The sequence below is a fragment of the Solanum dulcamara genome, chromosome 7 (assembly GCF_947179165.1).
Source record: "Solanum dulcamara chromosome 7, daSolDulc1.2, whole genome shotgun sequence".
NCBI lineage: Eukaryota > Viridiplantae > Streptophyta > Magnoliopsida > Solanales > Solanaceae > Solanum > Solanum dulcamara.
The window spans coordinates 19823798-19843683 of record NC_077243.1 but is presented as its reverse complement, the minus strand read 5'-3'; the positions used below and the strand labels follow the sequence as shown (position 1 = coordinate 19843683).

At 32.9% G+C, this 19886-nt stretch overlaps 1 protein-coding gene across 2 annotated transcripts; it reads right to left on the bottom strand.

Moving 5' to 3' along the window:
• Positions 1 to 2092: 2092 nt before the first annotated feature.
• On the bottom strand, positions 2093 to 10714 carry LOC129895387 (E3 ubiquitin-protein ligase BIG BROTHER-like). 2 transcript variants are annotated; one of them, XM_055971099.1, is made up of 8 exons: positions 10340 to 10714; positions 6063 to 6250; positions 5713 to 5932; positions 4473 to 4513; positions 4313 to 4372; positions 4016 to 4140; positions 3195 to 3303; positions 2093 to 2448 (listed from the first exon to the last, which is right to left on the bottom strand). In XM_055971099.1, exons 2-8 carry the CDS (start codon positions 6186 to 6188, stop codon positions 2410 to 2412), a joined length of 720 nt encoding a protein of 239 aa, XP_055827074.1. In that variant the 5' UTR covers positions 6189 to 6250; positions 10340 to 10714; the 3' UTR covers positions 2093 to 2409. The 2 variants fall into 2 exon arrangements, with proteins under 2 accessions (XP_055827074.1, XP_055827075.1); XM_055971100.1 differs by lacking the exon at positions 10340 to 10714 and adding an exon at positions 10075 to 10186.
• Positions 10715 to 19886: the final 9172 nt, after the last annotated feature.

Below are 19886 nucleotides of genomic sequence, written 5' to 3'. Positions count from 1 at the left end.
CGAAATCAAATATTTTCAGTGCCAACATAAACCAACAGGATATTGAAGATATATGTGATGTGTCTGGGCGGGGTACGAGAAAAGGAGAATGCCTTTCAGATATTTCTTCCAACAATGTCTCACAAAAACTAGGATATGATAAATGAAATACTAGATGGAGTTACTGAATGGATGACAAAGGAGTATTCGTGCTCACACTTAACTTCCTAATGGGGTTTCAGCTTCATTTTTTTTTTATTTAATGTTTTAGTTGCAACACTTGTAGATCTGGCAGAAGTTCTTGGTAATTTTAATAATATAGTTTGTTCCACCAAAAAAAATATTATGTGATATGTATTCAGTACAAATTCGATCTGCTTAATCGTTCAAACTAATATTTCACTTTATACGATAGTCTCTATATTTTCATTGATAAAAGCAACGCAATTGGAAAAAATAAAATTTCTCAATTGTTTGTATTTGATAGAAATAAATGTTTTATTAGGTAGATCTTAGGATCACTCGTGGCAGAACCCACACATCAAAAAAAAAAAAAAAATTATTTCTTCGAATCTTGAACACCTTAATAAAATTTTGGCTCGCTTTGACTTCAACACGGTATCAACTCATGCCCTGAGTTTAGAATCGAATTTCACCGTCGCCCATTATTAAAAAAAAAATCACATATTTGACCCATTTAAAAAGAATTAAGCCCATACGTAAAAAAACGTGTTGAAAATATAATTAAAAGGAATAAATAATATTGATAAACGTAACATGGCATACACATGATATACAACATACAATTATTTGGTATGTCATTATATTTCAGTATTTCATATGAAATACGGTAACATACACTCAAAATACATAGCAGTTATACCAATACTCCATATACACCATACATACATTCTCCACATACATATATTCCACAATCAGCAATAACATATACAACTAACATACAAATAATATATATCCAACACATTATTAATGATACTTTTGAAAATCTAAATTTGATTACAATTGCTCTAATTTATTTGGGAAATGGCTAATTAATGAGAAGGGTAAAATTGAAGAGGAAAGAACTAATTGTGTCTTAATTTGCTAATCTTGACAAGAGAAAATTTTATTTACAGTGTACTGAACAAGTAAAAGAAAATGAAAGAAATATGATGTCCTTTTAAGACCAATTAAAAAAAGAAAGTGGACACTTAAGTTATACTCCCCCTGTTTTTATTAATTTTTTTTTTATGATTTTAATTTGATACAGAGTTTTTAAAAAATAAAAAATCATTTTGGAATCTTGTGATCTTAAACTAAAGATATGTAGACTGTATCAAAATGTCTTTTTATTTTATGATCTTAAATATGTCATGTAGAAAGTTAGAATTAAAAAATTGTCAAACAAGAAAAAATACATTTTATTTAAAACAAATTAAAAATGAAAATAAGGCTAACAAAATGAAAAAAAGGGAGTAACACGTAAATTGAGACCGAGGGAGTGTTAAGCATGTTAAAGTGAAATTAATGATGATTCAAATGGACTCCAAAGGTTTTTTCTGTAAGCTGTATTTAGGTTGCTAATCTAATACAGCAAGTAGTTTATCTCATCTTTTTAGGCTGATCGTTTCACATAATTTCTTCCTGTTATCAATGTGGGTTCGAGGGGCAGGGGAAGGGGACTACAAAATGGAGAATTGAACGCTCAACAACAAGGTCAAAATTTAGATAGTCAACTAACTATGCTACTAAAATTTTTCAAGTGATTTCATCTTGAAACGCTCCTTATTCATTTCCCTTTTTTGAAATAAAAGCGAAGAACTTCATATATAAACAATTAAAGTGCTGGTTCCAGTCTGGACATTTACAAATATAAGTACATTGTTAAAGGACATATCTACTCAATTTTGCATACTTTAACGACATATTCGGCCCTTTTTAGCTTATTAATCATTTAATTAGGCCAATTGGTCAGTGTCATTAAAAATAAGGGCAAATTTAGACAAGTATAGGATATTTGCACTAAAGTATTAGTGACAGACATGTCCGCTTAATTTTACATAGTTTAAAGGCATACTTAATCCTTTCCCCGAAACAAAAAATGAGAAGGATGTTATAATGTCATCTCAACCAAAAATGTTGTGCCTGCAAATTGGTCACATTCATGTTGTTTATATATTAGACATAAGGAAGTCAATGTTTAACGAGATATGCTGATACCAGAAGCAGGACTAGACAGTTTTGTTTGCTGAATGGTCTCATTCATATGTCCAGATAGTTAAATATAGGGAATCAATCTAGAAGGCTATTTACAAACCAAATATAAGTAAGTCTTTAAAGGGGGCTGATTCCCTCTATTACGTGAACGAAAAGTGAATTTGAAGGCAGATCCAGTTGAACAACAAGGCTTTGGATCTGCAAAGTCATTCATCATTCATCTTTCACCTCTTCATAACAGAGGGGGCAGTTCTGTGACAACACATACACAAAAAAGAACAAAAAATACAGATGGTGGTCAGTTTTGCTGCAGCAAAAAAAAAAAAGGTAGTGTTTCTCCTGTAAAAGTGGAGTATTGAACAGCAACATAATACCCAGTGGGGCTTGTAGCCCCACAAGTGGGGTTTGAGGAGGGTACGATGTACGCATACCTTACCACAACCTTTTTGGGCAAGAGAGGTTGTAAAAGTGGAGTAAGGAGTTCAAAAGAACAACAAGTAGAAACCTCCAAAGTGGTATTGTTTAGCACCAAGATATGTTAATTGTCCAAGAGCTGACTTTTGCACATTTATCCGTTTCAAACCAATCCCTAACTAGTCATCCTTCATCCTTTTCCTATACACAGAGGTTATTCTGGAACTTTTGCATTTAACCAATTAAAAGATGATTCGTTTGAGAAGCTCTGCAAGTGTGCTTTAGAAGGAAAGCCTAAATGTGAGATTAAGAACTACTAAATGAGAATTTGATCACTGTCTTAGAGACGAGGAAGATCTCCTTACAGCTACTGCATCTAAACAAAGCTGGCACAAGTCAATAAGACTAGGATGGTAGGATCCAATGTCTCATTTTCACAAGAATGGTGAGAAGCAATACCAAAACTTTGCTTCTCTTTGATGTTTTTATAGTATGTTCTTACTTGAGTATTGGTAAAAAAAAATCTTAAACAGGAAAACATTGAAGGGGACATGATCTTTAAGTACTAGAATATGGTTTCTCACCTTTCTTTCTTTTAGCCAGCGGTTAATACATTCTGAATGAAACATGTGTGCACAAGGTAAAGTGGTCAACATATCTCCACTTCTGTATGCAGCATAACAAATAACACACCTGCATACAATGAAATTGCAAGGACCAAGTTAGACGATCATATTTTTTTCTCAACTTGTTGAAGGTGTTTGTTTGTACACTCTAATCAAAATGGAGTTATTTACTGGATCAACCTCTACAAACATCTTTCCAGAAAACCTACTCAAAATGTTGTCAAATGGGCTACTTGAAAACACTAACTGACAGCTGTTTCAGCTGTCAGCAATGTATGAATGGGAATATGGTGGAAACAGGACTGAAGGGAAACTTATGTCTGACAGACTTATTTTTTAATTAATAAGAAATAGAGACCAGAAAATGAAAAAGACGATAATGTTAGTGAGGGCAGTGACAACAGTTAACCACAGAAAAATGCCAAAAAGATATACTTTACATTCTCTTTTTTCTCTCTTTTCCTGAGGGGGTGATGTTCTTCAGATATGCTGGGGGTCTCTAATTAAGACACAGCGCTTACTCTTTAGAAGAGGAAGCTCTCATTATGAATAGCAATTTTATGATGGGCCATTCTCATCTAGACACTGGAACTAAGAGTCAGAAAATGCTTTATGCTGGTACGAATGAGACACAGGTCATCAACAGAATGGGTTAATTATTGAACTAGCACATTTATCAGTAATTTTTTGTGTAAGGACCAGTGAACTTTTTCTAAATGCTAACACAAAAGAGTTGGGCAGGACAGAAAAAAATATATCACAAGGGAATTTATTCCTACTCTCCCATTTTCTTTTTCTTTGAGAAGAATCCGGTCTTGTATTTGAAAGTTGGTAAACGACGTATGAGATCTTGTGAAAGCCCTCTGCTCTGCTCGCCAACAGCTTCTCCTAAAGACTGCAATTCCTGCCAAAATAAAAGAAGACAATTGAAAGGGAATAAAAGAGAATTCACATGATGGCAAAAGATAGAACAGCAAAGAGTCATCTGTGTAAATAACCTGATGCCAAAATTCTTGCACTCAATATTAACTATTTCAAACTTGATCAAAAAAAAGAAAAAGTGATTCCAGTCTAACCTCATAGGTCATACTATCTGGATCAATATCATCTTGTCTCCTCGTGTTCAGATTCTCAGCCTGCACTTAATAAAATAGAAGCTTGCATGAACTCTTGCATACATGATACAACCTTATTAAGCATAAAAACGCATTAGAGAACTAAAAAGTTGTTTAATACCCTGACTGGAGGTGATTCTCTAGGAGGGGATTCCCTGATGCCTGCAGATAATGTGGAGGTCACTTGGTTATGAGTAATGTGGACAAACTATATTTTCAAACACCCGCAAAGAAAAGACTGTTTTATTTATTACTTCATTCTCTTCTATTCACCCGTAAAGATGTACAATCTTAGCTTATGGCTAGAGTATACTGAACATGCACACACCTATCAAACGCTCAAAGTATGAGTCACTTTTTGAAATGGATTTAGAAGACTGAAGAACAATAATATAAAATAGTTTCCACACTCCTACTCCATAACACTTGCTCCTATAAACGTAAAGACTATTTCTACTTTTTGAAACTTTTAACAATCACCAAACATCAAATCCTCATGCTCCACTCCATTATTGACCAATGAAATGCTCAAGTAATCACCACAACATGATTTTCTGAGCTAGCATTGGCAAAATACATAGACATACACTCAAAGTTGGCAACAACTGCCAGTTAGACATCTAAACTAAGGTAGTGACCAGTAAGACAACTCACGTGATCATAAGTGTGCCTCTGTGCCTTGTGGACATCCATGTCCACCAGACTTCATACGTGAGTTACAATCACAGATGACGTGCTATGGACATATCAGAAAATGACACGTGTATTTTAAAATAATTGCAACTTTTTTATAAAAACAGAATAATAAATACTTGACTCAAGGAAATGACAAATACTTTATTCACATGCACACTTTGCATCACAAAGGTAATCAACTGCATTTTTTGGTATAAACAGTTCATAACACTGGTATGTTGGGGATGCATTTTTTGGTATAAACAGTTCATAACACTGGTATGTTGGGGAAAAGCCATTCTTTCAGCAATTACTAGCACATTTCATGTTCTTCACTATCTCAATATTTATGTTCATTCAGCGAGTTCCTTGTCCTTGGTATTTAATTTGTTAGATTACAACCACTAGCCTTTCGTCCATTCTACAGTTCAGTCATCAGTGTAAGAAAGACTTCATTTCGGCAAAGTTTTAACATCTTGGCAGCTATATATCATTGTTCATGGTTATACTTACAATCCAGTTAGAATAAGATGACTAACATCTTCTTTAACCACAGAGAAGAACATCTGTGGTTAAAAATAAAAAAAAGAAGATAATCCCAAGCGAATTGTACCCTAAGACAAAGAAGAGACAATAGCTGTATGACCAAGAAATTTTACTAAATAAATGAATTCTTATGAAATTACCAGCCACAGTAGAATTAAGCTCATCTCTACAGAAATCCTCAAAATCATCTCCCAACTGCAATGATCTAGCTAAAGCTTCATCCAGAGCCAACTGTGATTCAGGCCTTCCAGAAGAATCACCCTTTTGTGCTGATAACTGATGCTCGCTACTGGTTTGACCGTATTCAGAGCTCATATTCTTGTTTTTCCCATTTGCTTGAAATGATAAGTAAACAGTTTCCTGCAAGATAACAATCCAACTGTCAACAGAAAATACTGTTAACTATTAAATTAGGAATAGAAAGATGGTCAACAAAAGGGCCGCCCCCTGTTGAACCTTGTGCAAAAACATTCATTTCATCCTGTAATACCTGTTGCAAAAGAACTTCTTCATAACTCAAATCCCCATCATCAGGAAAAAAATCTTTAAAATTCTCAGCAATCTCTGAAGGGATCCCACCACTCGAATAATGGCTATGTAACAAGCTGTTACTCATTGTAAATGTTTCAGGTATGACTTCACACTATTCTTCTTCAGACTGCAGGATCCTTTCACTGTCTGTAGAATTTAGAGTTGACCAGGACAAAGATATATCAGGTGAAGATGATAAAAGGCCTTGAAAGAAGCTTATAAAGAAGATCAAATTTTCACACTGAATATCCAGTAACACCTGTTTCCAGAAATAGGTGTCATTTTTTCAGATTCACCTCATATACATGTTTTGTTTTTTTTATATAATGGTAACTATTCACCTCATATACATGTATCTAACCTCTTATATAGAATGGTGTACATTTGAGGATAAATGACAAAGACAAAGAAATATACATATCTGTAGAGGGATTATAATGAACCATTCATGACTGCAAACAAAGTGAATTCGACAAAAAAGATTGTCTTTTAGTTTTGACCATCTCTCCCCTCTTCAAACTATAGTACATAATGCCACAGATTCAAAAATTATGAAAATAAGACTACTTGAGAAGGGTTGAAAAGCTATCAGACACTGCATAGGACCAACAACACTCTGCAAATTAATTAAACAAATTCTGCAATTCCACAAAATGCCAAATGCCAATAGCGACTGATTACACCTTAGAAATTATGAAAACTCATAATAAAAACACCACAAGCACCAAGACAAGAAAAGGTACCAATTCAGGTATCGGCAAGTTAAAATGTCATTGCAAATATACAGGAAAAATGCCAAACACTTACCTACACAGTAATAGAAAAGGCCTTTTTGTATTGGTAAGAAATATATCAGGGCGAAGACTATTTGACCGGACACGTGGCAAGTGCAGAAGGAACTCACAGTCTTCCCCAAGTCAGTCGATGACAGCCTGGTCAAAAACCGAAGAATCCTTAGCCACCTGAGAACTTGTCCCCTGATCCGGTTTGCCCATACCGGACAACAGTTTTCTGGAAGGATACTTCCAGAAGGTCCAAAGTACCCCCATCATTAGCTTCCCAACGACGGCCAAACTTCGAGATATCCGAAATTTCATTATATCATGTCTAATAGTCACGATCTTATCACCGTAACGTGCAAGATTCATGGAGTCAGTTACAATTATATTATCCTATAGATATCCCCATCTGTCCACCATTGTAAGGCATCTGATTAGGCACATTATTATACCTACGCTTTAGCAACATTATTTTGTACCTGTTGTTGTTCATTGTTGTTTGCCATCAGTCGGCCCGGAATATTCAATAAGAATCACTCTCTCTATCTCTTTCTTTATTGCTTCAGTTTAACTATTCACTTTGCTACTGTCATCATGTTATTTTTACTAAATTCATTATCAAATGATCAATTGGATTTGGATTAACCGCATTGCTTGTGACCTCAATATTATAAATTTAATTGGTTGATATAGGTCAAACAGTTTGGCGCTCACAGTAGGGCCCTAGTAATTGTGTGGCTGTTCCAAAACAATATTGCTCAACAACAACAACAACCCAGTGAAATCCCACAACATGGGGTCTGGGGAGGGTAGAATGTACGCAGACCTTACTCCTACCAAGGTAGGACGGTTGTTTCCTGGAGACCTTCGGCTCAGTAAAAGCATAAATGCATACAAAAAAAAATGTTAGATAAGAATAGGAAATTAAAAGTTTTATGAGAAAAACAACAAACAAATAACGAATAGATAACAAATAAATACAAATAAATAAATACCAATAACAAATAACGATTAAATAAATAATGAAAGCGTCACAGGTAAAATAGAGTAATCAAAACATAGAAAGTAATAAATAATAACAGAAATAACAGAAATCAGAAGTCAAAGCGCAAGAGATCGTAATGCACTACTACGCCTATGAATAGAGAAGAATAACGAGACTATGAACTAGCCTTCTACCCTAATGTGGGTCCTTCACACCCTCCTATCTAATGTCATGTCCTCCGTAAGCTGTAACTGCGCCATGTCCTGTCTAATCACCTCTCCCCAATACTTCTTCGGCCTATCCCTACCTCTTCTGTAACCATCTATGGCCAGCCTCTCACACCTCCGCACTGGGGCATTTGTGTCTCTCCTCTTCACATGTCCATACCATCTCAGTCGCATTTTCCGCATCTTGTCTGCCACCGAGGCCACTCCTACCTTGTCCCGAATAGCCTCATTTCTAATCCTGTCGCTCCTGGTGTGCCCACACATCCATCTCAGCATTCTCATCTCAGCAACTTTCATCTTTTGAATGTGAGAAGTCTTAACTGGCCAACACTCCGCCCCATACAGCATAGCCGGTCTAACCACCACTTTGTAGAACTTGCCCTTAAGTTTTGGTGGCACATTCTTGTCACATAGCACTTCGGAAGCGAGCCTCCATTTCATCCACCCTACCCCAATACGATGTGTGACATCATCGTCAATCTCCCCGCTGCCTTGCATGATAGACCCAAGATACTTGCAACTACTTCTCTTTTGGATGGCTTGAGCACCAAGCATAACTACAACGCCAACCTCCTGAGGTGTCTCACTGAACTTGCACTCCTTTGTTGATATTGTATTTGTTGTTTTTGTGGAGTATAATGGCAGGGCAAAGCAGATTACAATTGCCACAATCGACTCCAGGCCAATCTCCTGGGAACTCAGCAGAGCATGACTTAGTCGAGGGAGATGCCACCTCATAGACTTCCAAACAAAAGGAAAGAAAACTCACAACCCGGTTGGGAAGAAAAGGTGCAACGATTGGTCACACAACAGAATAACTTCACAACCCAACAAGAAGATTGGAACAGGCAGATCAGCTAGTTGCTGGTCAACACGTGATCGCCTGCGCCACCAAGAGTGGAACCAGCCAGGGGCACTCCAAATCCATACCAGGAAGCTCAATTACTGAGGGACTTCCTGCGTCTTAGGAACCGGAGGCTCGATAACTGGTAGAATAGGTCGAGGAGTGGTGCCCCCACACTGCAAAAGCTGTTTGGCCATGAATATTTACTCTTTTTTTCCGGAGTTGAATTCCGGACCTTGAATAACACCAAAAGTTGTTTTCACTTTTTTCACTCCAAATCACTCACAAAAATCCAAAACACAACTTGGCTAATTTCCAAATACCATTTTTACTTTGAAAACAAAAACTATTTTTTTTTTCAAATTTCAAATGGCCAAACCGACCCTTAGCTCTGCAGCAGACCCTTTTGAGACAGATTAAGGAGCACAACGAGTGTATTGATCAGAACTCGGGGGATTCACCCATACTCAAGGGTACAGATGTGGAAAGATACTCTCAACAACCATGGAAACTAAGTGCTGCCCACTATCTATACTCAATAAGTTCAGAATGCCAGATCTCGCGAAATACAATGGAATCACAGATGTCAAGGATCATGTCACCGCCTATACAACTGGAACTAAAAAGAATGACCTGACCAAGCCAGAGATAGAATTGGTACTAGTTAAAAAGTTTGGAGAACGCTCATGAAGGGAGCATTACCCTGGTACTCGCTCTTGCCTGAAAACTCAATAGGGTCATTCACAGAACTCTTAGATGCCTTCATTAAGGCTCCTACTGAGGCCCAAAAGGTAGAAAAGAAAAGAAGACACCTTTCAGATACAACAAGGAGGTACCGAGTTACCCTCCCACGCTATTTTCATACTGAAAGAGAAATCGACAACAACAACAACAACATACCAAGAGGTAATCCCACAAGTGGGGTACGCGGAGGGTAATGTGTAGCAGTCTTACCACAACCTTGTGAAGGTTTAGAGGTTGTTTGCGATAAACCCTCGCCAAGTAACATACTGAAACAGAAATCATGCTTAAAAGTAAAAACTACCTAACCTTACCCCAAAATTCGCAAATCTGGAAAACTTAAGATGACAAAAAAAGGCATGAAATCATGATTTAGTTGCATTATTACACCTTACATTGATTCCCCTTCCGCAGTAAAATGACCGGGTCACAGGGGTTCGACCCGGGGAAATCTTGTTTTAACTCAATTATGACAGATGAATCATGAGTAAAATTGGAAACATACGTATATGAAAAACTGGCAAGATTCAAAGGTTGTCACTTTACATTTAGAATCTTGAAATACAAATCCAAGAAAAGATGCGTTCTTGAATTTTTGACTCAATTATTCATGAAAATGGCAGTAAAGGTGAAAAAACAGAGGCAGCAAAAAAAACTTACACTTTTCAGGGAAGAAGACGAGATGGGGTTGTTCACTCCGAGTCTAAGCAGGTGATCTTTTTAACTGTGGACTGTAGAATAGTGAAAAAAAGGATAAATGAAAGGAACTGATGAATATTATATCCAAAGAAGGAAGACAATAAGGGGTCCACTTTTCTTTTTTGAGAAACGCTACTGGTGTATAATGGTTCAATTGATGGTATGTTTCACAAGAAGCCATAACAGTGAAAACCAGCCCTACCCATGACTTCTTTTACATCTCTTTCCTTTCTCCACTAACGACACAAATCCTTCTTACATAGCCTTTTTGCCCTTTTGTTTGTTTTTTTGGGGATAAAAGCTTCATTTTTTTTACTAGAGCTGTGCTAAAATCTGCAATGTGTACTTCCATATATTTACTGCTCTTTGTTTGCAAAAGACTATAAAAGCTGGTGTTAGAATAAAAAGGAAGGAAGATGTAGCCTAATAAATGAGACTGTCGATTAGAAATTTTGAATTTAAATTTTAAAAAAAATTTCTCATTTATTCAAATTAATTTAACTCTAATTTAAAATATCAAACGTCAAATAAAAAACATTAATAAAAATATAAAAAAGGCATGTGGACTCTGTAAAGAAGGCAACTGTCCACTGGTCCACACACTTCGACATCGAAAGTGTGAATTTCTTAATGAAAAAAGAAAGAGCATTAAGGGGTAGTTTTGTGGGCTGGATTAATAATCCTGAAATAAAAAATTAGTATTATTTTATTGATTACATTTGATTATTTATTTTTAAATAAATTATATCAGAATTAATAAAATTGTCAAAAATATAATAATAGTATCAAGATTGGTTATTTGGTAATAAACAAAGCTTTTTATCACGTACATTACAATATATTAAAATGATTTGAATTACTAGCTGACTTCTATATTCTCTATGAGTAATAATTTGTAAAAACAACAAAAATATTACAACGTATTTATTTATTTACTTACTTATGGGATGAATCGTCACGTAAAGTCATCAATATGAAGTCGTTCACCACTATTAGCTGAGCTCATAAATAAAATTTGCATACTAGACGTGTTCTATTGAAATTGTCCTATTAAAAATTGTACTTGTTACTTTGATAAGTTATGTTACAATTAAAAACTTCCTTGCACGTGACATCTTATAATTTATATAGTGATCAATTTATTTAGCAGTCATTTGGATATGCGATATGAAATCATGAGATGAAATTAGTGTTTGGACATGTAATTTTACGTTGATTTCATATCATGAGATGAAATCTCAAATTCTCCAAAAATCATAATTTGGAAATTACAAATCATGATTTGGAATTTTTCAAATACAAAAACTGACCCACAAGTTTATATTTTATAAAACAACCCCACATTTATATCTACTTACCATTTGTTTCATATGTAAATAAAATTAATTCCTATTTTACCATTTAATTCACCAAATTCATTATTTTTTATTAAATTTATTTACCAATAAATTTGTTTACTACGTCATTCAAATCAATGTTTAATAAAAATAATTCTTCATCATTATATTGAGTGGACAAACTCACAACAATGACATTAACTTCACAATGAGATAATATATACTTTATAACCACTACAATGATATTAATATCACAGTGGGATAAGATATACTTTATAGTTGTTATCATTATTCACGTCAACTAGTAGCTGAGTAATAAATTTAATATGTACTTTATTTACACCAACATTTATTTGGTCCATTTTACCGTTCAGTGAAAGATATACTACTTCTACCGTTCTATATATATAGCAACTCATAGTTCGGTTCATTTGAACAACAAAGGTAGATCAAATTAACCAAGTCTTCTATTATTTTTAAGGTGAGTTAAATATTCTCTACTCTTTCAAATTTTTATTTCTATGAAAATTTATAGTGATTCTAATTTAGTTGACTAGATTTAGGAATAAACTATGTTTATCCTAGTTACTTTGTTATATTTTCTGAAATTAGAGTACAATGAACATAACTTGTCAAGATGATTTTGAAATTTCAGACGAAAATTCAGTGGTTGCGCCTCCCCCGATTAACAGGGTAATCACAAGCTAAAATTTTAATCAATTTTTTGGTGTTCATGTGAAGCAAGTTTTCAAATATTATGTAAATCGAAGTGAACAAAGCGAATACGGCTTGTTATCATATTATTGTTATTTGTAGAAACGTAAAAGAATGAGTAAACCCCGTGGTTCAAATGCTGAAAAATGGACAGCCAAGGACATATCAGTCCTCATTGATGTCCTACATGACGATGCAAGAAAATATGTGTTTAATGATTCTGCAATCAGCGATCCACGTTGGAGGTCAATCATCGATGAGTTTTGGACTAAAACTGGCAAGCTAGACAATTATGATGAAACTCACATTAAGACGAAATGTAGAGGATTAAGGAAGAATCTAAAGGATTTCAAGGACTTACTTCAGTCCTGCTCCGGATATGGTTGGGATTCTGAAACTAACACAATAACTTGTCCATCTGATATTTGGGCGCAACATGTGACGGTATGTTTGTGTGATTATTGAGTATTTTTTTCTGACTATGTAAACTTTCATAAAATGTGACATTTTATTTTATATTTTTTTCAGCAAAAAAAGATAAAGGTGTTAGTATTTCTAAGTTCAAACAAAAAGGACTTAATTACTATGAATTATTGGATGAGATTTTTGGAAAATCTATTGCCACGGGTAATCATATTGTATACAGTACAATGCATGTTTCACAACCAACAATAGGTGAACCTACTGAAGTGGAGGATGTCGTATTTGCTTTTGACGACAAATCTGCCGGTAATGAAAACGTATATCAGCCTATAAGCGTGAACACCGACAACGATAATAAAAGTGGAAAGCCGACTATGTATGATGCATCTATTTTAATTGATAGTATCATACTTTCGCGATGCAAAAAAAAAAAATTGACCTACAACAACTGAAGGCCTATTTAATGATTTAAAGAAACACTTGAAGTGGAAGAGAGATAAAGAGGAAGCAAAAGAAAAAGAAAAACGAGAACGGAAACAAGCACAATCGTCAACACATAATGAGATTGATATCTACTCTGAGCAAGTTGTGATTATTCAACTGCAAAATCTCATGACTAAGCATAGAATCGATAAAAGGCAATTTTCACTAGTAGTGCTGCACTTTCTTAACCTTAGTATTCGCAAAATATTTATCCATATGACTGAAGAATATCAAGTCCAGTGGATTGAGGATTTGGGAAAAAATTGATTAACTAGTTATGAATATTGGTCAAGCGGACTAGTTATAATCTTTTTGATTAAATGCCATTAGAAGTTTATGACTATTCTATAGTATATAACTATTAATTTTTTTTCTTTAATGTATTCAATTTTATGTCTATTCATTAAAAAAAATTGTTTAATAGAGAGATAGCAGGAGCTTAGGTAAATAAAGTATTGAAAAGAAAAGAGAGTAGATGGAGTAATATAATCGCTAATTTATAGTTTTTTTAATTTTATACTTACTCGCTAACCTATATTTTTTCCTACTTTATAGGTTTCGTAAAAATCGTTGAAAGATATAAGCATATCAAGTAGTGCTAGTGAGTCTGATAGAGACATTAAGGATGTTATTTTCTACATTACAGCAATTGAACATATCGAACATGTCACACAGGAGCATAGGTTGTTATGTCGAATACAACAACATATGTCTAGGCCTGGTATGGCATGGATCAATGAACTTCTTTGTGGACATCACATGCATATGTATGAGTCTATGCTGTTATATCCTGAAACGTTTTTCCAGCTTGTTAGTTTGATAAAACAGAATAACTTGTTGCCAGTTGAGCATCAAACCACGAGGGTTCAAGTTGAGGAGGCTGTGGGTACTTTTCTAACGATCGTTGCACAAAATGATAGTCAACGGTCAGCAAGTGAAACGTTTCAACATTCACTTGAAATAATTAACCGGTATGTAAAATAGTTGTCGAGGCAATTAGCAAGATGGCACCAACATTTGTCACACCCTATTTTCGAGCGGGTCGAAATAGTTCGCAACATAAAAGTAATGTGGCTATGCCTCTGATTTTGAAATTGTTTGTTTAGAGTCGCCACCTAATTTTAAGGAAAATATTAGGAAAACCATTGTAAATGTAAACTCTGTTTTGATTTGCGAAACCTGTGAGATTCTAAGTAAGGGTTTTAGTTACTCGAGGGGAAGGTATTAGGCATCCCTCAGAGCCTATCCAAAGATAGTCCTTAAATTTAGTTTTAGAAAAATGATTAGGGATATTTATTCATTTTGTTTGTTTTAGAAATATTAAGAAGAAAGGTTTTATTAATTTTGAAAAAATAGTAAAAATATAAGGTATGTCATATATATACATCTTATATATGAATGACCCAAATTTAATAATAATATATTTATTGTATAAATAAATAATAAATAATATACTTAAAATATATAAAAAAATACAAATGTATATTTTAAAATCATTTGAATAAATAACTTACTTAATTTATGGTAAAATAAATGTCTAGTATTAGCAATGGTTACTTTATTTGTAGCCACAATAAAAGAAAAATGAATAAGATAATAGGCAAGTGTAGATATATGAATATATAATATGTTGTAAATCTAATTTGGGTGAAATTTCTAATAAGATTAAGGATGCGAAAAATCATTTGAGTTTTAAAATATTAAACTACCCCAAAAATATATACAAACAAAAATATTTAAAAGTCGACAGGAAATAAAATTATCTACGTTCTTATTTTCTTCGGATCAGCGCCGGCTCATTAATTGGAAGACAAAATATATAAAGTTTTTGTCATTTTTCTGCTCGGGTCAACTTCCATCATTTCCGAAGGGCCTAATTACCCCTACCCCTCTTAAGTTTATTTATTATTATAATCCTAAAGCGATCTAAAATAAATAATAACTAACGTCCTAAAGCGTGTCTATCGACCCAACTTAATGTCCAAGAGGCATTGGATATACTATTAGGGTAGGTTTTAGACCAAAGAAAATATAGGCGTCCTAATTAGACCCATCGTCAAACAAAACAGATAGGACAAGCAGTTAGCACATAAAATCTCAAATAAGCCTCTAGATTAATTAATTAGCATGCTTGAAAACACAGATAAGTTGTGAAGGTCATAATAATTATGTGTGTGCATATGATCAGACGTAGATATTGTGAAGTATAAAACTTGATAAAGATAGACAATAAATTTCATTATTTTAAATATATGAAGGCAATGTTAATTACAAAGGCGATTGTAATAAAGAAGGCATGCTTGATAATTTTAGTTATTAACTAATAGTGTTTATAAATCATATTAATATGATTTTAGTTAATAACATGATGAAGATTTATTAAAATACTAGAGATAGATATGGTATCTAAATGAAATGATATGCTAAACATTTATTAAAATGATTTCAAAAAATATAATAAATATTTGTTAAGATCTTATAGGCATGGTTTCTACACAATATAACGTCACATTACAAGGGATATGATTTTAACCAGCAAAATCAATTTTTATCTATGGGTGTGATTTCTACATGAAACAATGTTCTTAAAATATTTACATTCAAAAAATATGCTAAAGTTATTATTTAAACCTATGAACATGATTTCTAAAATATAGAAATATGATGAAATATTTATTAAAGGCGCAAAAACTATAAGCATGATAACTACAATAACTCGTGTGAGTTCTTCCTAATATTTAGAATACATTTTTTACTACTTTGCTGAAAATCTTGGATAAAGATTATAAATATGGAATAATATGATTTTAAATAAAGAGAATGTTCTAATATAAAATTGATTAATTAACAATTATTCAAATAGTATGAGGATTGGTAATTTAACTCAAACGAGGCAAGATTTTGGGCATGTTATTACTTTCATATGTATATTTAAAGGAAGTTCAAGACATTAAACTAGATGACACGTTTTAAATATATAACAAGGATAGTAAACTAAGATTTAGTCTTTCAACGTCCTAACAAACATAAAATCAAAGATCTTATTAACAAACTATTGCTTTAAATTAGATCTAAACATGATATTAATGGCATGATTTCTAAATTTTATTTAAAACTATAGGTATGATTTATGGATTGACAACACACTATATTAGACATGATTTCTATGTGAATCAATATAATGAAAATATTTGACATCTTATAAGCATAACTTAATTCTTATAAAAATACTAAAATATTCATTAAGTCCTATAGACATGATTTGCTATATGATATTCAACATAAAATCTCATGCACATGATTTCCAAATGACTAGCATATTAAAATTTTAATTAAAATATTTAAACATGATGTAATTAAAAATTGTAAATCCAATGAACATAATGTCTACACAAAATGGCATTTAAATCTAAATATGATTATTACTACATTCAAAATGATTTAGTAGATCCTACATATATAATGTCTAGATAATTAATATGATAAAGCTATTATTTGAAACTATATTCATGGTTTTAGTCTTAAAGTACAGGTTATAATGTGGAAATATCATCAAAGTAATTATTAAAATGAGATTTTTCATAAACAAAAATAACACATATAAAATAAACAAATATTTTTTAAACATGTATGATGATAAACGATATTTAACGAACTATTCTTAGATCATTTTTATTGTTATTTTTTAATATATAAAGTAAACATCTTGTAAAAAATATAAAATTTTATATCGTGAATAATGGACCTAAGCATGTGGAAATGAGTAGTATAACTAGATCACATGCATTCAAACACATAAATTTATGATAAACTAAAAAATAAATAAATAAAGCAAGTAGCAAGTATATCCCCTCCCCATATATTTTCCCCAATTTCATTATTTATATAGAGAGTTACTTATAAAATTATTACAAAACCGCATAGAGAAGCAAATAAATAAAGTAACATAAATTACAAATAAAAAATTCGGAGTAGAGTAATAAAATTTCGGATCTCCGGTCCAGGCGAACTCTTCATGTCTTGAACTTTAAAGTTCAAATCCTGCTAAAGCATAAGGAAAATACAAGCAATATACAAATATGTAGCGATATATCATGATTACACAATCTTACTACAACAAAGCAAACAAACAAAGCAAGAACATATTTCAAAATAATAAACTAATATATTGAGGAAAATGGGAACTAACCTGGATACTTCATGTATTTATTTTGACAAGATATAATATGTAAGAATCTAAAGTAAAGACAGTACAATAAAATAGGAGAAGAGAGTACTAACCGGTTAATATGAGTTTTATGTCAATGAAAAGCGGTAGCAATATCCGAGATCCAAACAAGTTGAAGTAGCAAAGAGGCAAAAGAAAGAACTTAAAAAGCACTAAGTATTTTTGTTAAAAACCTTTTGTGTTCTCATGAATATTAGATGTGAAAAATGGAAAGTAGAAAATTCTTTTTTCTTCTCTGTTTTTTCTCCTTTTATCTCTCTCTGTTCTCTGTGTCCGTTTTTTCTTCCTTTCAAATGAAGATGTGAAGTTTCTTTTATAAAGATCAAAACAATCCTCCTCTAGCAAGAAATTCAACAAATCACTTTTTTTAGTAAGACTTTTCTCTCAAAATAGTCAATAAGAGGAGCCCCAATTTCAAAACTAAATATCAAATTTCAACAAACAAAATCCTAAAACAAATCTGTCAATATTTTCAAATCAATCCTTGGTTGGGTCAAACTTAATCAAGCTTTATTTCAAAATTTGATGAAAAAGTCATAAAACATAATTAATACTTTGTTATAAAAGTCTCAAATATCATGCCAAGAGGGACCTACTATCAATAATTGTAAATAAATTATTACTTAATTTATAAATCGACTTATGTCATAATTAGGCTAAATACACAAACTGTAAATTCAAGGAGAACTAATCAACTATATATCAAAAGCCAACCCAAATAACCAAGTTCCAGGGTATTTATTCATTTTATTTTATTTTTAGAATCAAAATAGGATGAGTTTGCAAAAGTGGAGAACGTAACACCGTCTTAACGCTTAAAATCCAAAGGAAATAACAAACATATTGTTACGAATCATATTAGAATAAATTTATTCACTAAGTCATTTGACATAGAAAAAAATGGAATCGAAGCTAGAAAGAGAGAATTCTTTTCAGACTAATTAAGGAGGATAATCAGATTAGAAGCAACCAAACTTATACAAAATGATTAATCTTCAAATTGACTCTGCCAATAATTTTAACAAAGTTAAAGATACATGGACATCCACAGAGAAGACAATACATTCAAACAAACATATTTGGGGCTAAAATGATAATAGAGTATCAACGAAACGAGTTAAGAGGAAGATCGATGTTAAGCCAAGAACTCATATATGAATCATGCCAAACCACAATAGAACCTAATAACACCAAGTCATGAAAAATATCAAATTAACAGAGGCAAACTTGAAGCCATTTATTTCAATATTTGACATTTTCATATTGAAGAACTAAATATGCAAGGGTCTTAATCATAATTATAGGCAAATTAAAAATTTGTTTGAAACTAAAAGTTGAGGTAATTAAAAGAAAACGAACCCGAACGGATCTGTTGAGATCCATCTTTAGCAAACCAAATCTCGAAGCTTCCGGACGACTAAGATCCGCCCATGGTGATTCTCGACGTCGTCGCAAATAGAGGAACTGTGAACTGCTGCTGGTGCGCGTTGTTGTTGTTGTGTGTCGTTGGCTCGCTGCTGTTACAGCTGCTCGCTGGTGGAGCTGTTGATTGCAGCGGTTGTCGATGTTGCATTTCGCCGCTGCTCATCGGAGAAGGAGCTCGCGCGTTGCTGCTGCTCGCGTGCTACCGCCGCTGATGTTCGATGTTCTTTGTTGCAGCGGTGTGTAGAAGAGGCAGCGTGAGAGAGAGTGGAGCGTGAGGGAGAGATCGAGGGAGGCGGCGGATTGGAGAAGATCGAGAGAGAGGGAGGCGGCGTTGTGTTCTTCTTCTCTCTTCTTGGAGAAGATAACCCCCAAAAAAATAAAATGAAAAGGAAAAATTCGTTTAGGTTTAGGATTTGGGTAATAATAATAAAAAATGATAGAATTAATTATGGCCATAGATCAAAAACGTAATGTACGGTTGAGATTAAAATTGAATATAAAAGTAGACTACATTAAAATTTGATTAGGAAATAATTATAAGTAATTGTAAAAAATAAAATGTCATCTAATTAATTACCAAATACATGTTGAATAAGTAAAAATCATAAATTTATCAAATTATAATATTATATATATAAAGTAAATATGCATGTACATACAATATAAATATTTGCGTATATACATATAAAATGCCATATGTATATAATACATACTAAAATAGATGTTTAATAGGTATGTTAACATAAACAAATTAAAATATATAATAAACTTAAATAATAACCCCTTTTATATACATATGTACATAAGACCTATTAAAATACGTATATATTAATATGAATAAGTACAATTACAAAAATAAACTTAGTAAATAACATATTTTATAAAGAAATACTTATGT